Genomic DNA, 18,270 nt, shown 5'->3' with positions numbered 1-18,270 from the left:
ATGCTAGCCAAAAGTGTTGATCAGTGTTAGCCAAAACAACAGAATTCGCTGTGGCGCCAATATATTTATTTATTTTTTTTTGGGGGGGAGGGTATGTTTTTGTATCAGAGCTCAAAGGGTGCTTTATATGCCAGGGCAGCTTTTTAGTCCCAGTCTGGCCCTGTGTAGAACTTTATTTTTTAACATAACAGCAGCTAAACATCCAAATTTTACAGTGCCCAAGCACTATATTCTCTCACTGGAGACTTTAAAGGGGTTATACAGCGCTACAAAAACATGGCCACTTTTCCCCCTACTCTTGTCTCCAGTTCAGGTGCAGTTTGAAATTAAGCTCAATTTACTTCAATGGAACTGCGTTTCAAAACCCCACCCAAACTGGAGACAACAGTAGGGGGAAAGTGGCCATGTTTTTGTAGCGCTGGATAACCCCTTTAAAGCAAATGTACCATTTTGCTACATAAATCTTTCTTTACATGACCTGGTCGATGCCAGAGTGTAGATTCCGGTGGTGCGGTTTCGAATGGACGCCTGGATTCTCACCATCACTATATACAAATAAATCCGCTCTATGCACTAGAGACCAGCCCAGCTCTCCCCAGTACACCGATATCCCCTCTCCTTGGTGACATAGCCAGACTTGATTCTGAAGGAGGCATGTCACTCAGGGAAGGGGATATCAGTGCCCTGGGAGTGCCAGGCCCGCCTCAAGTGCATAGAGCCGCCCTATTTGCATATGAAAAAACGGCGCAGATGCTTGAAAAATGGACGGCACCACTGGGATGTGTGCACCAGTGCCAACCAGTTCATGTAAAAAACAGCATTTTTTACATAGCAAAGTAGTACATTCGCTTTAATAATGAGCATCGCTGCGGATATTACTGCGAGAAACTCACAGACTGAAATATGCTGCAGTACATGTTAATGGACACAAAATGTAAAAGCAGCGACCGTGCCGCCTTCTGCCATTGCTACATGATCCAGTTCAGATGCTGGCATGTCCAATACAGGCACATTTAGCAGTGGGTCAGCATGGGTGGTCTGCGCAGTCTGTAGCCCCCATACATAACAAGCTGTAGTGCACCTATATACCCAGCAGATGGCGCTACAGTAGCTCCTGTGTAGGATCACAAGTACCAGGACATGCATGAGCCTTGGTGCCCATAATTCTGTCCCCATTTTCCTTGCCTGGGCTATGGGTGGAGGGCACAGGAGCAGCTGCTCTGCTGAATGTCAGGTGGTCTGCGGTATACGTATGCATCGCCACATCTGCCGGGACAGGTTAGTGTAGGTGTAATATTTGCCCTGCTCCCCCACTGTACAGCCCACTACTAGACAGCTGTCACATAATCACGGTTATTCACCCTAGTATAACATTATATCGGGTGTGACTGTGCAGGTGTACTGTGCACCGGGCCTGACTATCACTCTCCAGACCTTCCGCACTGTATTCACAACCACACTTTACTAATCTATGTATGACAAGGAGCCATAGGTAGTAGGTGGCTGTCACGTGAGCCGCTCTATGATACGAGGACTCTAATTGGTTTAAACGACAGGGGGCGTGGTCTGATTCTCCTGCTTACCAACTCGAGCCAAAAAGCTCGACGCCTTCTGATTGGCTGCAGCAAGTCGGTGACATCACCCGATCCCGGCAGCTGTCGCCGCCGTGACCTGACTACGCAGCAGTTTTGTTGGCAGCGGGATCGGTACAGAGTGCGGGAGACAGCGCGCCAAGTGCCAGGTGGGTGCGACACTTCATGGCAGGAGATGGCATTTATTCCTTAGCGCTATAAAGCAGAAATACTTATTATACAAGATATCTTACCTGACTGGTTGCTGTCACCTACAAGTCTGTGCTGGGACCTGTAGTTCCTCCATGCACCCGCCTGTTGCAGACATACTTCCTCACATACAGTATGTATGATGTGTGACTTGTTCTGGTACCCGGACTGGCACAGTGTAAAGTCTTAAAGGAGTTATCCAGCATTAGAAAACCATGGACGCTTTCTTCCAGAGACAGCACCGCTCTTGTCTCCAGTTTGAGTGCACTGTTTGCAGCCCAGTTCCATTAAAGTGAATGGAACTTAATTACAAAACACACCTGAAGTGGAGAGCGGTGCTGTCTCTGGAAGAAAGTGCCCATGCTTTTCTAATGCTGGATAATCCCTTTAAGGGGGAGAGTTATCAAACCTTGTGCAAAGAAGCAGTTGCCTGTAGCAACCTGTCAGTGATTTTAAATGGAAGGGGGGCAGACCGGTTACTAAAGCACATTACACGGTTATCTAACTTTATAATGTGCTTAAATTGCTGGGGGATGGGCAGGAGTTGTCCTTTTATATAGTCTAAAGTGACTGTTCGGTCTGTTTTTTCGCATAGGGGAGAGTTATCAAACCTTGTGCCAAGGAACAGTGCAGAGGTTTCCTATGTAACCAATCAGATTGCTTCTTTCTAGCTCAGGTGTATCAGGTTGTGCAGCTGATAAATCTCCCCCAGACTGTTTTTCTTGTATTTATTGTTTTTGCCAGACTAAAGAGCAGACTTGCACGTACATGTGACATATTTCCATCCACAAATCCAAGAATCCAGACTATGTGATACTTTAGCCCCTGCCTCATAATTAGGCATAGTGGATATCACACAGTACTGTTTCTTACTTTGTAATTTGTAGAATGTTGGGGTGCGGACAACCATAATGTGCTCTGGGGGACGGCTGACTTAGTACGTGTTTGTGTGTGAATAGGGGCATCTTTTCTATTGTTGTCCAAGGTCAGACTTTGACCTTCCTTACTGCTGTCTGTATTTCATGTCAGCCATCTCTTATATTGTGTAATACTATATTTCTGTTTGGTGGAGTTTTATGCCTTCCTTATATCTGAATTGCGCGTGGTGCTGACAGTGAAACAGCTAGTAATTTGGTTATTCTCTGTACTCCCTGATGATGCCCCCTCAGATTCCCTCCCAGAACTAACAATAGAGTAGCAGGATTCATGGTGCCGGCTGCACATCCCAGGGTCGGCATCTGGCTCCCATCCACACCGATGAGGATGCAGACACGACTTTGTCATGTGCAAAACTGGGCATTGTACTGGGCATTGATTAGAAATGCGGGCATGCTCATGAATAGGATAAGTCTGCTGTTGTATTAACGCTGAATCTTTATATAGATATTTTGCGGTTAACCGTAAAAGCCCCGGTATTTTTCCAGTCTCGGCCAGGCCGGTGCACTGCTGGGAGCTGCTGATATGGCCTGTCACATTTCCTATCTCACAATGTGTAAGCAGCCATGTCATTTAAGGACACAGCTCATTCTGCCAGCCAGGAGAGCTGCCAGATTACTATTCCCTTTTCTTCTTTCCCTTTGCCCTTGTTAATCCTGGATGTGGCTTTATTTACCTATCTTTCTTCAACCTTTTTTTGAAAGTGATATTTGGTGACCACATTGTCGTTGTTTTCACCACCACCTTCCAAGAGCTATAACATTGAAATGGTTCTATTGATTTAATGGAGTACTCTGGCCATGTAAATAGTTTTTTATATATTGATATATATTTGTATATATCTTATGTAGAACCTTATTAAGATCCTATTCTTATTTTACCACATTATGATGATTTCCCTTTCCTTATAGGAAGCAATCATGTCTTCAGAAGAATGGAAACCCGCAGAAGGCGATTCCACGTCCTCAAAGCTGATGAGGAAGTCTAAGGAATCACCCTTTGTTCCTATAGGTAAAGTATTTTGTGTAGTGGTTTACTAGTACATTGTACAAGATTTGATATCTGCTCATTGTCTTCCATGCAGATAGGGCATGAAGTGAGGATCAGCTAGTCTTAGGGTCCATGTACACAGAAAGATTATCTGCCAAAGATGTGAAGCCAAAGCCAGAAACAGACTATATATAGAGTTCAGGTCATAAAGGAAAGCCTGAGATTTCTCCTCTCTTCAAATCCATTCCTGGCTTTGGCTTCAAATCTTTGGCAGATAATCTTTCTGTGTAAATTGACCCTTATAGGAAGGTTTAGATACCTGCTAGTACTGTATACATTTTTGATATATTCAGTGTAGACCCTCTATTTTCATAAACAATTTGCTTTGTTGGTCCTGAAAACAATATCAGACATATTTAAAGAAAATTGTTGGAACTTTGTCAATAAACACCATAAGGCTGGGTTCACACTACGTATATTTCAGTCAGTATTGTGGTCCTCATATTGCAACCAAAACCAGGAGTGGATTGAAAACACAGAAAGGCTCTGTTCACACAATGATGAAATTGAGTGGATGGCCGTCATTTATTGGCAAATATTTGCTGTTATTTCAAAACAACGGCTGTTATATTGAAATAATGGCCGTTATTTACCTTTATATGACAGCCATCCACTCAATTTCAACAGTGTGTGAACAGATCCTGTCTGTGTTTTCAATCCACTCCTGGTTTTGGTTGCAATGAGGACCACAATACTGACTGAAATATCCTGTGTGTGAACCCAGCCCGAAGGTACAAGTGAATATATTATTGTTTGCAACAAATATGATGATGAATTGTATAAAAATACACGTGGCATTGTGTGTTATTTTTAAGGCTTGTGGGGATGAATATCCAGTGTGTGACAGTCAGTTTGGCAGTCAGCTAGCCTCTACACCTGTGTTTGGCCGTACACATGAGCCATTGCTGACAGTTTTAGTTTAAATAGAATAGTCTAATTGTCTCTGGATGGTAGATAATAGTCTTTGATGTCAGCCTTTCATCTTTACTTTAACTAATAATCTAGGCAGAGCCTCCTCATCATCCCTGACATTAATATGGGAGAAATCTAATTAGCCTTGAGCGCAGCCGGCCTGACAAATGACAGTGACATCACTGGTGTGACTGGAACCAAGAATGTCCAGGACTGTTTATTCTCATATTCATCCTGAAATGAATACCAGAATAGTCACCTTATGTGATTACTTAATGTAAGGGTTCAGACTGATGTATGGTCACAGGACACAATCTTCAATGACAGTATGTGGTACATATATATCTATATTACTGCTGCCAGAAATGTATATACACTGTAGGTAGCTAATGGCCAAAAAGCAGGTCCTTCAATAGAATAGAAAAGGAGAGATCAGGGATCTCAGGGAGATCAACCAAAACACAGCAGAGACACCATCACGTGTCTCAACGTCAGTGTATTCTAGAACATTGCCCCCTGGGAAATCAAATATGCAAAAGAACACTGCAGAGACACCATCACGTGTCTCGACGTCAGTGAACTAGCCAGACCTTCCTCCGGGAAGGAACAACCAAGCCAATGAATGTCTGTAATTAAGGAAACCACCTAAGCAAAGTATCCATCCACAGACAGCCGTTTCAGGGTTTTTTCCCCTCACCAGTGTGGAGTAGGTTTCTGGCTAGTGGGAGCAATGACAAGTAAGTGCATGCAAAAGGACGCTTAAGACATTCCTTGGCTTGGTTGTTCCTTCCCGGAGGAAGGTCTGGCTAGTTCACTGACGTCGAGACACGTGATGGTGTCTGCAGTGTTTTTCAATAGAATAGGGCATAGAGGTAGCTGTCAGTTTCTAGGGCAGGCATGGCAGGATCTGCTTGCACTTCCACCAGGATCTGCTTGCACCTCCACCAGGATCTGCTTGCACCTCTGCACTTTATTTCTCTTAAAGGGGTTGTCCTGCATAACCACATAATCTACGCTGCTGCCGGTGCTTTGTAGGGGACATAACCGTGCTGTATATTTACCTGTCCTGCTCAACTGCAGCTACTGGTTTCAGGGGCTCCTCCTGTCCACCATTGTTACTGTTTTCACGACATCCGCTGACAAGCCCCACTGGGAACAGCCCGTCAGCATAGACAGCACTATACTGGCTATCAAACTAGGCTACTGATTTTTTTTTTTTTTTTTTCAGCCATTGACAATGCTTATTGCCCTTTCTGAACCAGAGCCAGAGGTACTGATGTTTGACATAGTATTAGGGGGTCATGTTACACTAACAGAGAAAAGTGTAATTGAAGACATGGTTCTACACATACAGTGTATGAAGTGTCATCGGGGTATTTGAATTGACCTCACGAAAATAGCCTGGTTATCTGCCAAATAAGTGTAGATAAGACATGGCATGAATTCACTCTGCATGTGGTATCTAATGCCTGGCACATGCTTTGCTTTATCACACAAAGTGCTAGAGCTGCCAGAATAAAAAATATATTGTGCTTAAACATATATGTTCCTTAACCCCTTAACGACATCGGGCGTAAATTTACGCCCTTGCAGCCTGGTACTTAATGCACCAGGGCGTAAATTTACGCCCGATGTTTACCTGATCGATGTGTGTTCACACACAGCGGTTTCCGGGTCATCGGTGACCCGGGAAAGCAATGGTGATTGGTGCTGTCCAGGACGGCACCAATCGCCATTAGTGTCCCCAACAAAGATGGCGCCGGTGCCACCCCCACGATCGCCGTGATAGGCCGGCCAGTACCGGCCGGCCCATCACGGCGATCTAACAGTTAAAAAGTGTCCGGCCGGGTTCTGCACCCCTCAGCTAGGTAGCTGAGGGGTGCAGAACAGGTGTGTGTGGTGCAGGTGTACCATACTCACCTGATCCTGGCCTCCGGAACGAAGATTCGCGGTCCCGCGCGTCCTCTTCTCCTCGTCGCCGCCACTTCCAGGTTCGTTCGGTCTTCGTCGGGAATCTTCGGCACTTCGGGCTTTTCCGTTGCCCCCATCTTCGGCCATCTCCGCCAGCTCCATTCTACTGCCCCCTAGCGGCTGATCAGTGTATATTATACACTGATCGTTTGCTTTGGGGTAAAAAGTTTTTTTTATTCCCAATTTTTTTTTTTTTCTTTTTATTCGCCCTAACGCCGCTGATCAGCAACTCCTCCTTTTTGGCGTAAGGGTGTTTTTCCCCCCTATATCCTACCACCACTGTCTGCTGATAAGTGCCGCACATAAGTGCGGCATTTATCAGCAGCTTCTTTTTTGGCTTAGGTATATTTTTTCTTACTGTCAAAAAAAACGTAAAAAAACACTACATTACACCACACTACACAAAATAAAGTTTTACACTACACCACTACACATTTACATACCCCATATACTAGTCCCCGTATAAATATGGCCCCCAGGGTGTTTTCGGCGTCAGAGGTATACGCTATTATTGCCTCCGACACCGAAACAGCCAGTGAGGGTGAATGGGGGGGATCCTTCTTTCCTCCATTCATCCTCATCATCCAGTGACGTGTCTGGGGGTAGCGTAGCGTACGCTGCCCCCCAGACACGTCTTTTCCGCCAGTACCGTCCCAATAAGAGATGACGGTATGGCGTGAAATTCTCCAAACTCTGTGAGTGTACCTCAGGGTACACTTACAGATTTAGGGTACGTACACACTGCGGAATGGCGAAGGATAACCCTTTGTGCATTCTGCAGCTGGCACCTGCTGGCGGACTGATGTGGGCGTGCGTCTCCACCCGTGTCATAGACTCCATTCTATGCACGGGCGGATTCCATCGTCCATCCAAAGAATGAACACATTGGTCGGAGAGCGGAATCCGCCCGTGCATAGAATGGAGTCTATGACACGGACGGGGACGCACGTCTGCATCAGTCTGCCGGTGGGTGCCAGCTGCGGAATGCGTGAAGGGATATCTGTCGCAATTCCGCAGTGTGCACGTACCCTTAGAGTGTATGAAGGAAGGGACATCCGAATCCTGCATACAGCCCCCCCCCCCCCCCCCCCCCCCTCCCATCCTCGGAGTTAATGGGAAGATCGTTCTGGAACTGATCTTCCCACTGCTGGATAAAGGTCACCACCTGTACGGGGATAACTTTTATACCAGCACCCCCTCTTCTGGTCCCTCGCTGCCCGAGCTACTGTAGCTTGCGGCACGATCCGAAAATATCAGAGGCAGTAATAGAGCCCTAATATTCAGCAGCCATGGAGCGGACCCAGCGCTTCTGGATATGAAGGACCCCGTATCGCACCAGGGAAACATTTTCCAGGTGACGCCCCCCACACTGGAAAACAGGAGACCCCAGAAGAAGTGCAGAGTGTGGTGTAACAGGGGGATCAGGAAGGCCACCATTTTCCAGTGTGACACCTGTCCTGATCACCCCGGCCTCTGCATACAGGATTGCTTCAAGGCGTACCACACGTCATTGGGAATCTACATTTTTTAAATTCTGTCCCTTATTCCTATTTCAGGGGTCACGTTGGTCCAGGGATTATTCTGATCGCCATTATGGAGTCGGGAAGGAATTTTTTCCCAGTGATGAGGTTACTGTTGTCTACCTCACGAAGGTTTTTTGCCTTCCTCTGGATCAACACAGGTTGAATTTGATGGACACCTGTCATTTTCAACCTTATAAACTAATAATTGGCCTAGTACCCCCAAATAAATTAGAATTGTCCCTTTTCCCCAGCTAAATAGGTATGGCCGCCATTCCCATTAGAGGATACCATGATGCAATTACAAAGCCTCTGTGCGGCCAGGACAGTAGAAACCCCCCACAAGTGACCCCATTCTGGAAACTACACCCCATAAGGAATCTAACAAGGGGGGCAGCAGGGATATGGCCCCCTGGTGACTGCCACATTTGGGACGTGAAAATGAAAAAAATTGTATTTATTTTCCTGGCACATGTTCGACAAATTTGCCTGTCACTAGTGGGGTCCATATGCTCACTGCACCCCTTGTTAGATTCCTTATGGGGTGTATTTTCCATAATGGGGTCACTTGTTGGGGGTTCTACTGTTCTGGCAGCACAGGAGCTTTGTAATTGCCTCCAGCCTCTAAATGGCGCTCTGTCCCTTTGGTGGCTTGCCCTGTGCCCATATGGCACATAATGTCCACATGTGGGGTATTTTCGTACTCAGGTGAAATTACTCTACAAGTTTTGTGTTCATTTTCTTTTTTAGGGTATAAACCCACACACCGTATATGCAGCGTATTTGCTGCTGCGATACGCAGCAAACTCGCAGCAAACTCGCAGCAGATTAGATCTAAATAACTGAACACAGCATCAAATCTGTACCAACAAATCTTCTGCGTTTTTGTTGCATATCTGCTGCGTATACGGTGTGTGGGTTTATACCCTTAACCTCTTGTGGAAATGGGAAAAATCAAGGCTAGACCAACATTTAGAGTAAAAAATGCTTAATTTTTACACTAAATCATTGATCTTGTTCACAAGGGGTTAAAAGATTTTTTTTTTAAAAAACACAAAATGTGTAGAGCAATTTCCCCTGAGTACGAAAATACCCCACATGTGGAAATAAAGCGCCATGGGGGTGCAGGGTAAGCCTCCAAAGGGAAGGAGCACCATTTGGTTTTTGGAGGCTGGATTTGGAATGGAATGGATTTCGAGGGCCATGTTGCATTTAAAAGGCCCCTGTGTTGCCAAGACCGTTGAAACCCCCCACAAGTGACCCCATTATGGAAACTACACCCCTTAGGGAATGTAACAAGGGGTGTAGTGAGCATATGGGCCCCACTGGTGACGGGCACAAATGTGAAACAATGTGGCGTGAAAATGAAATATTACATTTTTTACACTATAATGTTTGTTTAGCCTTAAATTTTTCATTTTCACAAGGGGTTAAAAGAGAAAAAAACACAATGTGTAGAGCAATTTCCCCCGAGTCCGTAAATACCCCACATGTGGACATAAAGCGCCATGTGGGCGCAGGGCAAGCCTCCCAAGGGAAGGAGCGCCATTTGGATTTTGGAGGTTGGATTTGGCTAGAATGGATGATGAACGCCATGTCACATTTACAGAGCCCTTGTGCTGCCAAAACACTGGAAACCCCCCACAAGTGACCCCATTCTGGAAACTGCACCCCTCAAGGAATCTAACAAGGGGTGCAGTGAGGATATGGACCCCTTGATGACGGGCACATTTGTGCCATGAAAGTGAAAAAATGAAATTTTTCCCTTTCACGTCACATTGTTCCACATTTGTGCCCGTCACCAGTGGGGTCCATATGCTTACTGCACCCCTTGTTAGATTCCTTGAGGGGTGTAGTTTCCAGAATGGAATCACTTGTGGGGGGTTTCCAGTGTCTTGGCAGCACGAGGGCTCTGTAAATGCGACATGGCCCTTGAAATCCTTTTCAGTGAAATTCAGCTTCCAAAAGCCAATTGGCGCTCCTTCCCTTTGGAGGCTCGTCCTGCGCCCCCTTGGCACTCTATCGCCACATGTGGGGTATTTCTGTACTCGGGAGAAACTGCGCTACACATTTTTTGTCTTTTTTTGCCTCTTATCCCTTTAAGAAAATGAAAAATTGAAGGCTAGAACAACGTTTTAGTGTAAAAAATAAATTTTTCTTTTTTCACGCCATATTGTTCGGAAAATCTGTGAAGCACCTGTGGGGTCCAGATGCTCACCGCACCCCTTGTTACATTCCTTGAGGGGTGTAGTTTTCTAAATGGTGTCCCTTTAGGGGTGTTTTTTAGGTTTTGACACCCCAGAGCCTCTGCCAACCTGAAGTGGTACAGTCAAAAATGACCAAATATAACGGAGGCGTTGAAATTCACTAGGCGCTCCCTTATATCTGAGGCTTGTGGTTGCGTCAAATAGCGCAATAGGGCCACATATGGGGTATTTCTATAAACTGCAGAAATGGGGCAATAATTATTGGGGTGCATTTCTCTGGTAATAGGTTTATAATTATGAAAAATATTGGATTACAATAAAATCTCTGCACAGAAAAATTAAAATTTTCAAATTCCTTACACACTTAGCTTTTATTTCTGTGACTCCCCTAAAGGGTTAAAACACTTTCTGGATGTGCTTTTGCAGAGTTTGGGGGGTGCAGTTTCTGAAATGGGGTGCTTTGTGGGGCTTTCTAACATACAGGCCCCTCAAATACACTTTAAACCTGAACAGGTCCCTAAAAATATCTGATTTTGAAATTTTACTGAAAATTTGGATATTTGCTGCTAATGTTTTAAGCTTCCTATCGTCTAAAAAAAATGAAAGATAGTTTAATAAATGCCGCCAACATAAAGTAGACATGTTGCTAATGCTATTTAATATATAATTTATGTGGTATAACCACTTTCTGTATACGCACAAAAGTTTCAAAGTTGGAAAAATGCATTTTTTCACATTATTTGGTTTTTTTTCATAAAGATTTGTTATGAGTATCGACTCCAATTTACCAGAAATGTAAAGTACAATATGTCACGAGAAAACAATCTCAGAATCAGCCGGATAGGTAAAAGCATCCCGAAGTTATTAATGAATAAAGTGACACTGGTCATATTCATAAAATTTGTCTGTCATTAAGGCCATTTCAGGCTCTGTCCTTAAGGGGTTAAAGTGTCACTGTCGTTTACATTTTTTTAATTTGAATTTAATTTTAATTTAAATTGCAGAAATCAATAGTACAGGTGATTTTAAGAAACTTTGTAATTGGGTTTATTAGCTGAAAAATGCATTTTTATCATGAACAAGCAGTTTGAAGCTCTCCCCCTGTCTTCATGGTTCTCTAATGGAGAGGGGAGGGGTGGAGGGAGATGAGGCACCAAAACAGGACAACAAAGCATTAATTTACAGCCACATCACTGGCTATCTCCCCTGACAGTCAGCACTGACCTTTGAATACTGGCTTTCATGAAGCTCCCTGTAATCCTTTGTTCTCTGCTAGAGACTAATCTCCCTCCTCCCCCCTCCTCTCTGCATAGAACAGACAGGGTCCAACTGTGTAAAAGAGTCGAAATTTCCTGATAATGAGCAGTGAATGAGAGAGAGGAGGGGGGACCTGGGGAAAGGCTTTTTGAATGCAGATAATGGCATATTTGCCCAATTAACCCAATTACAAAGTTTCTTAAAATCGCCTGGACTTTGATTTCTGCAAAAAAAAAATAATAATTTAACGACAGTGACACTTTAAATAAGTTGAAGTGTCCCTATCATTATAACTTTCTAAATCAACAGTAGATGTGATATAAAGCAAGTTTGCAATTTACATTCATTTTTTAATTATTTTTCTTTAGTTATCATTGAGAACACGGCACTTCCTGTTTTCTGACGGTTTCCGTTTTTTTGAGAACAGGAACTGTGGCAGCAAGAAGCTTTGTGGTCTCCACAAAATAATTCCACATATAATCATAAACAAAGTTTTGTTTCCCTCTTTCCCTTTAGGCATGGCCGGCTTCATTGCAGTGGTGGCCTATGGCATTTACAAAATCCGCAGCCGCGGGGACCAAAAGATGTCAGTACATCTCATTCACATGAGAGTTGGTGCTCAAGGATTTGTCGTTGGTGCTATGACTTTTGGTAAGTTCATATTACTTTAAATAGATGCTGTCACTTTAAGAAAACGTTTGAGATGTCGAACATTTTGTTGGTGGGAGCCTGGGTAGCCATTCAGAATAGGGCTGGTTCCAGCTTTCAGCAGACCCTTGATAGACAGACTTAGTGGGCCCTATTTCAAAGCAACTCAAAAGCAGCAATACAACAACAGAACCACACCTGATATAATCGCTGGATACCTGCTTTAATCACATCAGGTCTCCTACGGCGTGGATCACTATGTACTGTGGGTTTTAGTTGTAGCATGGGGATAAGATTTGTTATAATTTCATACACTGTCCTGCTACCATATGCCAGGACCAGTATTACCAATAAATATAAACAAGGGACATATAGTACCATTAAACCGTGACCACTACTATTCTCACCATGGTTACTTGGTAAAATCCAATACTATATATGTTACCTCTCATCAAGAAAGAGGTCCTAGAGGGCACTTACACTTTGCTCCCTGGTGTGGTCCAAAATCAAACCAGTGTGGTAGCACAGCGGGTTCACATCCACTGCTTGTTATAGCCAGCTTCATATTACACTGGGCCAAGTATTTGTGTCTGAAGTAAGAAGGCAGTAATCATATCTAATAAACGTTACCATGTTGGAAGTGAGTGCCTGATCAGTGGGAGTCTGCTCACCACTGCCTGCCCCCCCACCTCCATCCCCAATAACTTGAGAATAGAGATTCCATTACTAGAGTTGATTGAACCTTGGGAAATCCTAGGTTTGATCAGACTCGAACATTCACGAACCTGCCGCATTTGTTTGCTGAAGCCTTCCCGGTCCATGTCAAAGGAGGAGACAGCCCGGGTACCGCCTGAAATTCCGGGATTCAGCCTATTGCCTAGGCTGAATCCAAGAATTCCAGGCGGTACCCGGGCAGTCTCCTCCTTCCCCACGGACCAGGAAGGCATCAGCAATCAAATGCGGCAGGTTCGTGAATGTTCGATCGAACCTAGGATTTCCCAAGGTCCAATCAACTGTATCCATCTGGTTGACAGTGGGACGTTCACACTGCTTTTCTTGGCTATCTTCTTGCGGCTTAAGGAGTTGAATGGAGCAGTGGCATGCATGTCTGTATTTAAACCAGGGGAGGCATGTCTCTCTCACACACACACACACACACACTATCCTGTTGATAGGGAGATGAGTCTGTATTGTGTTTTGTGTAAAGACCTCTTTACCATGAAAAAAGCTGCTATTCTGTGACCCTCTCTTTTGTCTCATTTAGGTGTATTATACTCCATGTACAAGGAATATATCAAGCCAAGGTTCAATCACAATGACGATTAAAAATGAGGAATGAAGTAAAAGCAGAGGCTGCCAGGAACGTACAGTGTCAGTTTAGAGTTTGGTGCATTAGACCTGTTTTATCACTAACTTACATCTACTCTGTAACACTACCACATATTGGCAGTTTTATTGACTGTGATGTTGTACCAGTAAATCATCAGTTTTTTTTTAGTTCTAGCTACAATTTGTGAAACGATACCTCCAGTATTAGTAGGTGAAGGGTGCATACAATGGCACAACACTCTTTAATACTAAGCTTTCTATTTCTCTGCTAATTTGTAGAAGGGTACGTTCATATTATATGTTCTTTTATGTACATAAATATCACTTACACTAATACCCAATCTCAAGCTTTGCCATGTTTTTATCTTTCCTTTATTGTGAGTCCTCAGTGCCTCTTTGTATATGTGATCTTACATACACTTTCAGTAATGTTAGTTTGTTCAAAGATTCACTCCTCGACCTCCCCATACACGTGACGAATGTTCATGTGTTCTATATGAGGAGGGGAGGGTTAAGTTGCAGCCAGACTGCTCTGGTGAAAGATTAAAGTCCTTTTAGTTGGCCTGATATTGGGCCATCTACGGAAGCAAATGAGTGCCTGTATTATTCGTGCAGCCACTTAAATACATTGTTATTGGCCACATATATCCTGTTTACGCAGGGACATGTGTGGCCGGTAAACCTTCATCCATAGGCCTGCTAAAAAGATGCGATCAGCAGAGGAGCGGGTGTTTTCCCGCACCTCGGCTGCTCACTGACTGTTATATGTGCCGTTTATCCTGCAAATGAGCGTTTGTTGCACTGCCTATTGCCGCCCTGACTTGGCATATGTACTGCCTCATTGTAGAAGGTGGTCTCTATTAAAGGGGGTTATCCAGCACTACAAAAACATGGCCACTTTTCCCCCTCTTTTGTCTCCAGTTCAGGTGTTGTTTGCAATTAAGCGCCATTTACTACAATGGAACAGAGTTTGAAACCCCACCCAATCTGGAGACAAGAGAGGGGGAAAAGTGTCCATGTTTTTGTAGAGCTGGATAACCCCTTTAAGTTTATAGAGTCAATTCCTGCAGTGAGCTAGAACAAGCGGTGTGCCATGTGGTTCTCTCACTATATCTAGAGATTTGAGGGAGTCTCAACTCTGGATGAGCAAAAGTTTTGATATGTAAAAAGTTTTTTTTTTTTTTTTTTTTTTTTTTTTAATGCCAGTAACACTTTAACACACAGGAGATCCACATCACTGTGAACTACACAAAAGTGTAGGGGGCCCATGGTAAAGATCAGGATAAACCCATTCCAACATTGGACCAAGTTTCAACCCCATTGTTTGCTATTAATGAGCCCTGCTTTGTTTCTTGGCCCCTATAATAAAGGGGGTAGGTCCAATTTAGGTCTGGGTCCTCTCTCCCCAAAGACACCATAATAGCTACGTGGTTAGCCTCCATTGAATGTACACCCTTTACATTGTGATGGTCAGGTTAAAATTCCACTTGTCCAGTCGTGTTTATCTTGTACAATAAAAATACCTTTACCTTTGTGTCAGATGTTGGCCGTTTATGCATCTGTACGTGACCCATGATACCATTTGAAAAGGAAAGGCAGCTAAAAGTATAATTTTGTACAGAGCAATCCAATGAATGCCAGTGCTGGTAATGGAGAGGCTGAATTTTTAGTATAGTATATTTTTGTATTTGTTTTTAAAGGGGTTATGCAGTGCTATAAAAACATGGCCACTTTCTTCCAGCACCACTACTGTCTGCAGTTTGGGTGGGGTTTTGTAATTCAGTTCTATTTGAAGTGAATGCAGCTTAATTGCAAACCATTAGTGGTGCTGTCTCTGGAAGAAAGTGGCCATGTGTTTGTAGCGCTGGATAACCCCTAGATAATAAGTGGCTACTGTATTACTCTGAGCGAAAGTCAAGTGCATGTTGAATGTGATGATAGCCCAGTGGCTACAGATTTATATATTGGTGTGTAATTTAGGATTTTAAAATTTAAAAAACTAAGAACAGAAATCTAGAGTAACATTTGCCACAATGCTTCAGTATAAATGAAGATATTTTGTACTATGTATTCATAAATTCCTTTATATGCTGTCTGTGATATCTCAAGACAGGTGTTTTAGGGTGCCTTTACACAAGCTAAAATGCTGCGGATTCTCCACCACAGAAAGCTGTGGCAAATGTACACCAGGTCATTGTTTTTGGAACAGGATTGCGGATTTGGGAACGAGTTAAGGGCCTATTCCACGGGTCGTCAGAGGAGCAAACGAGCGCTGTCAGCACTCGTTTGCTCCTCGTTCCCCGCTTGCTGCCGCCGCTATTCAACGCAGCTGCAGCGAGCGGGTGAGTGCGGTAGGGGGCGGCGGGGACCTGCGGGGGGGCTGCCCGGGTGATCGCTGATCATCCGGGCAGCCCATAGGATATAGCAGCGTCTGCTGCCGACGCTCCTATTCAACGGAGCGACGGCAGCAGATCACTGCTATATCAGTCGCTTGTTTTTCAACATGTTGAAAAACAAGCAACTGCAACGATCAGCCGACATGAACGATGTCGGCTGATCGTTGCACTCTATTCCACGGGACGATTATCGTCCGTAGCGGCCGATATCGTCCGAATACGGACGATAATCGTTCCGTGGAATAGGGCCTTTACTTTAACACTTGAAAATGTGAAAACAGTTGGTGGAATTTATATTATTATATTTATAAAGCCAGTATATATGTGTTAAAAAGTTGCACATCTTTGGGCAGGTCTCTTGGTTGCTTAATAATTTCCAAATTTTGTCATCCCCATGAATGCTCTTCTAAGTATGGATCTTTTGAGATGTAATAATCTTTGGTTGTCTGCAGCTTCAAACAAGACCAGCCCTTATATGGCACAACTAATTGAGTGGACAGGCCCCACGAACGATCACTGTATTGTTTGTATGGCCATTTAAATCTATTGCTATTGGCCACATACATCCCCTGTTTACACAGAGACTTGTGTTGCCAATAGCGATAGATGTGATCAGGCATTTTCCTGCTCCTCAGCTGATCGTTGCCACTTTTACATGGGACGATTATCGACCGAAGAAGTGTTTCTAGCAATTCACATGGCCAATGATCGGCCCCTGTAATGGTACGTTTACACAGAGATTTATCTGACAGATTTTTGAAGCCAAAGCCAGGAACAGACTATAAACAGGGTGCAGGTAATAAAGGAAAGACTTGAGATTCCCTGTCTTTTCAAGTCCATTCCTGACTTTGGCTTCCAAAATTGGTCAGATAAATCTGCCTGTGTAAACGCACCATAAGAGGGCCTAAACTGCGAACATTCAGGCAAGATTTAAACATATTAGATGGACATAGGTGTGTTCTTATCTGCTATAAATCCCCCCCAGTGTCTTTGAAATCCATAGTTACGAATTTTCCTGTGACCACATACATTGAAGTCAGTGAAAATATCTGCAGCATTGACATGCTACAACTTCATTCACATTGTGGGCGCAATCGATTGGTGTCTGCTTTATTTCCTCTGGGTGCAGACCTGTTTCATGCCGGCCGACCAATCAAAACTAAACGTTTTTTGAATGAGAGTAACACTTTAAGAGGCATTCTCTTATTACAAAATGAATGTATTGTACCTCTATAGGTGCAGTTGCTTTAGCTCCACTTTACTGCATTTGAACAATTGGCTCCAGGACTGTACATCATTGTCTTCAGATCCGCTTTAGCCTTGATATTACAATGGTAGCACTAACCCAGCTATAGTAACCCATACACTATGTGTGACTTGGTGCTATAACTTTGTTTTATAGCCTTATTGTTTGATTTGAGCATTTATTAAACAATTATTAATACATAAGATGGGTCTGCATTGTTTTATATTTTGTCACATCATGCATTTGCAAAAAAAAAAAGCACAAAACAAAATTTTATTCAGTCACATTTATTACTAACACTTTAGCCCTCATTTTACAGAATGTCTTTTGAAGCAAACTTGTGGAAGGCACATTGACAACCCACCAATTCTTCTAGTGGGTAATATAAATTGTTAAGCATAGAAGCCAACATTATACAAAACACTTGAAATCTCTTCTTATTACATTTTTCTTATTTTCCTGAAATGACACAGGACTACATATGCAGTGCAACATATGTCAACATGGTGGGATTGGAAGATTTTATTATAACTTGTATGACCAAGAATGAGTTCCCACCAAATAAAGATGACTTTCATTGCAACCTTTTATTAGGTGAAGTGTACCATGAAAACTTGTCATCACTTTTTATACTGCCTGAACTACAAATCATTGAGACAGTCCTCTGTAGCCTATCCCCAACAATACTTGAGTGATCTGTCCCTGTTTGGGGCAGGTAGGTGCCATCTTCAGTGCACTGGGGGTGGTAGTCCCACCTCCAGTGCACCAAAACACCTCATAAACATGGGGAATAAAATGTTAAAAAAAAAACACAAAAACCACACAGGATGAAGGTAAGAAACATACCTTCATCCTCAGCACCACATGTGCTATAGGGACATGAGAGCATGTTAGATACTTTTAACCTACTGATAGTTTTGCCTATAACTATAATATTACATTTAGTCTTAAATCTCTGTCCCTGTGAGGAACTGTCCACAGTAGGAGAATAAAGAGTTGTTTTTCCTCTAGAGAACC

The 18,270-nt window shown here is 43.5% G+C and overlaps 1 protein-coding gene across 2 annotated transcripts; it reads left to right on the top strand.

Annotated features, from left to right (window-relative positions):
* The first annotated feature begins 1,592 nt into the window (after positions 1-1,592).
* On the top strand, positions 1,593-13,947 carry HIGD1C (HIG1 hypoxia inducible domain family member 1C). Of its 2 annotated transcripts, none has more exons than XM_069970325.1 (4): positions 1,593-1,741; positions 3,629-3,728; positions 12,151-12,285; positions 13,547-13,947. In XM_069970325.1, exons 2-4 carry the CDS (start codon positions 3,638-3,640, stop codon positions 13,606-13,608), a joined length of 288 nt encoding a protein of 95 aa, XP_069826426.1. In that variant the 5' UTR covers positions 1,593-1,741; positions 3,629-3,637; the 3' UTR covers positions 13,609-13,947. The 2 variants fall into 2 exon arrangements, with proteins under 2 accessions (XP_069826426.1, XP_069826427.1); XM_069970326.1 differs by lacking the exon at positions 1,593-1,741 and adding an exon at positions 1,798-1,914.
* The last annotated feature ends 4,323 nt before the right edge of the window (positions 13,948-18,270 follow it).

Source organism: Dendropsophus ebraccatus, chromosome 5 (assembly GCF_027789765.1).
Source record: "Dendropsophus ebraccatus isolate aDenEbr1 chromosome 5, aDenEbr1.pat, whole genome shotgun sequence".
Taxonomy (NCBI): Eukaryota; Metazoa; Chordata; class Amphibia; order Anura; family Hylidae; genus Dendropsophus; species Dendropsophus ebraccatus.
Note: the sequence above shows the minus strand (reverse complement) of the source record. Positions and strands in the feature narration are given on the sequence as shown.

Excerpts from the sequence above, each read along its gene's own strand:
- HIGD1C (XM_069970325.1), top strand. The coding sequence starts at position 3,638 with ATGTCTTCAGAAGAATGGAAACCCGCAGAAGGCGATTCCACGTCCTCA. Across the intron at positions 3,729-12,150 it reads ATCACCCTTTGTTCCTATAG|GCATGGCCGGCTTCATTGCA; the intron begins GTAAAGTATTTT and ends CTTTCCCTTTAG. Across the intron at positions 12,286-13,546 it reads CGTTGGTGCTATGACTTTTG|GTGTATTATACTCCATGTAC; the intron begins GTAAGTTCATAT and ends TGTCTCATTTAG.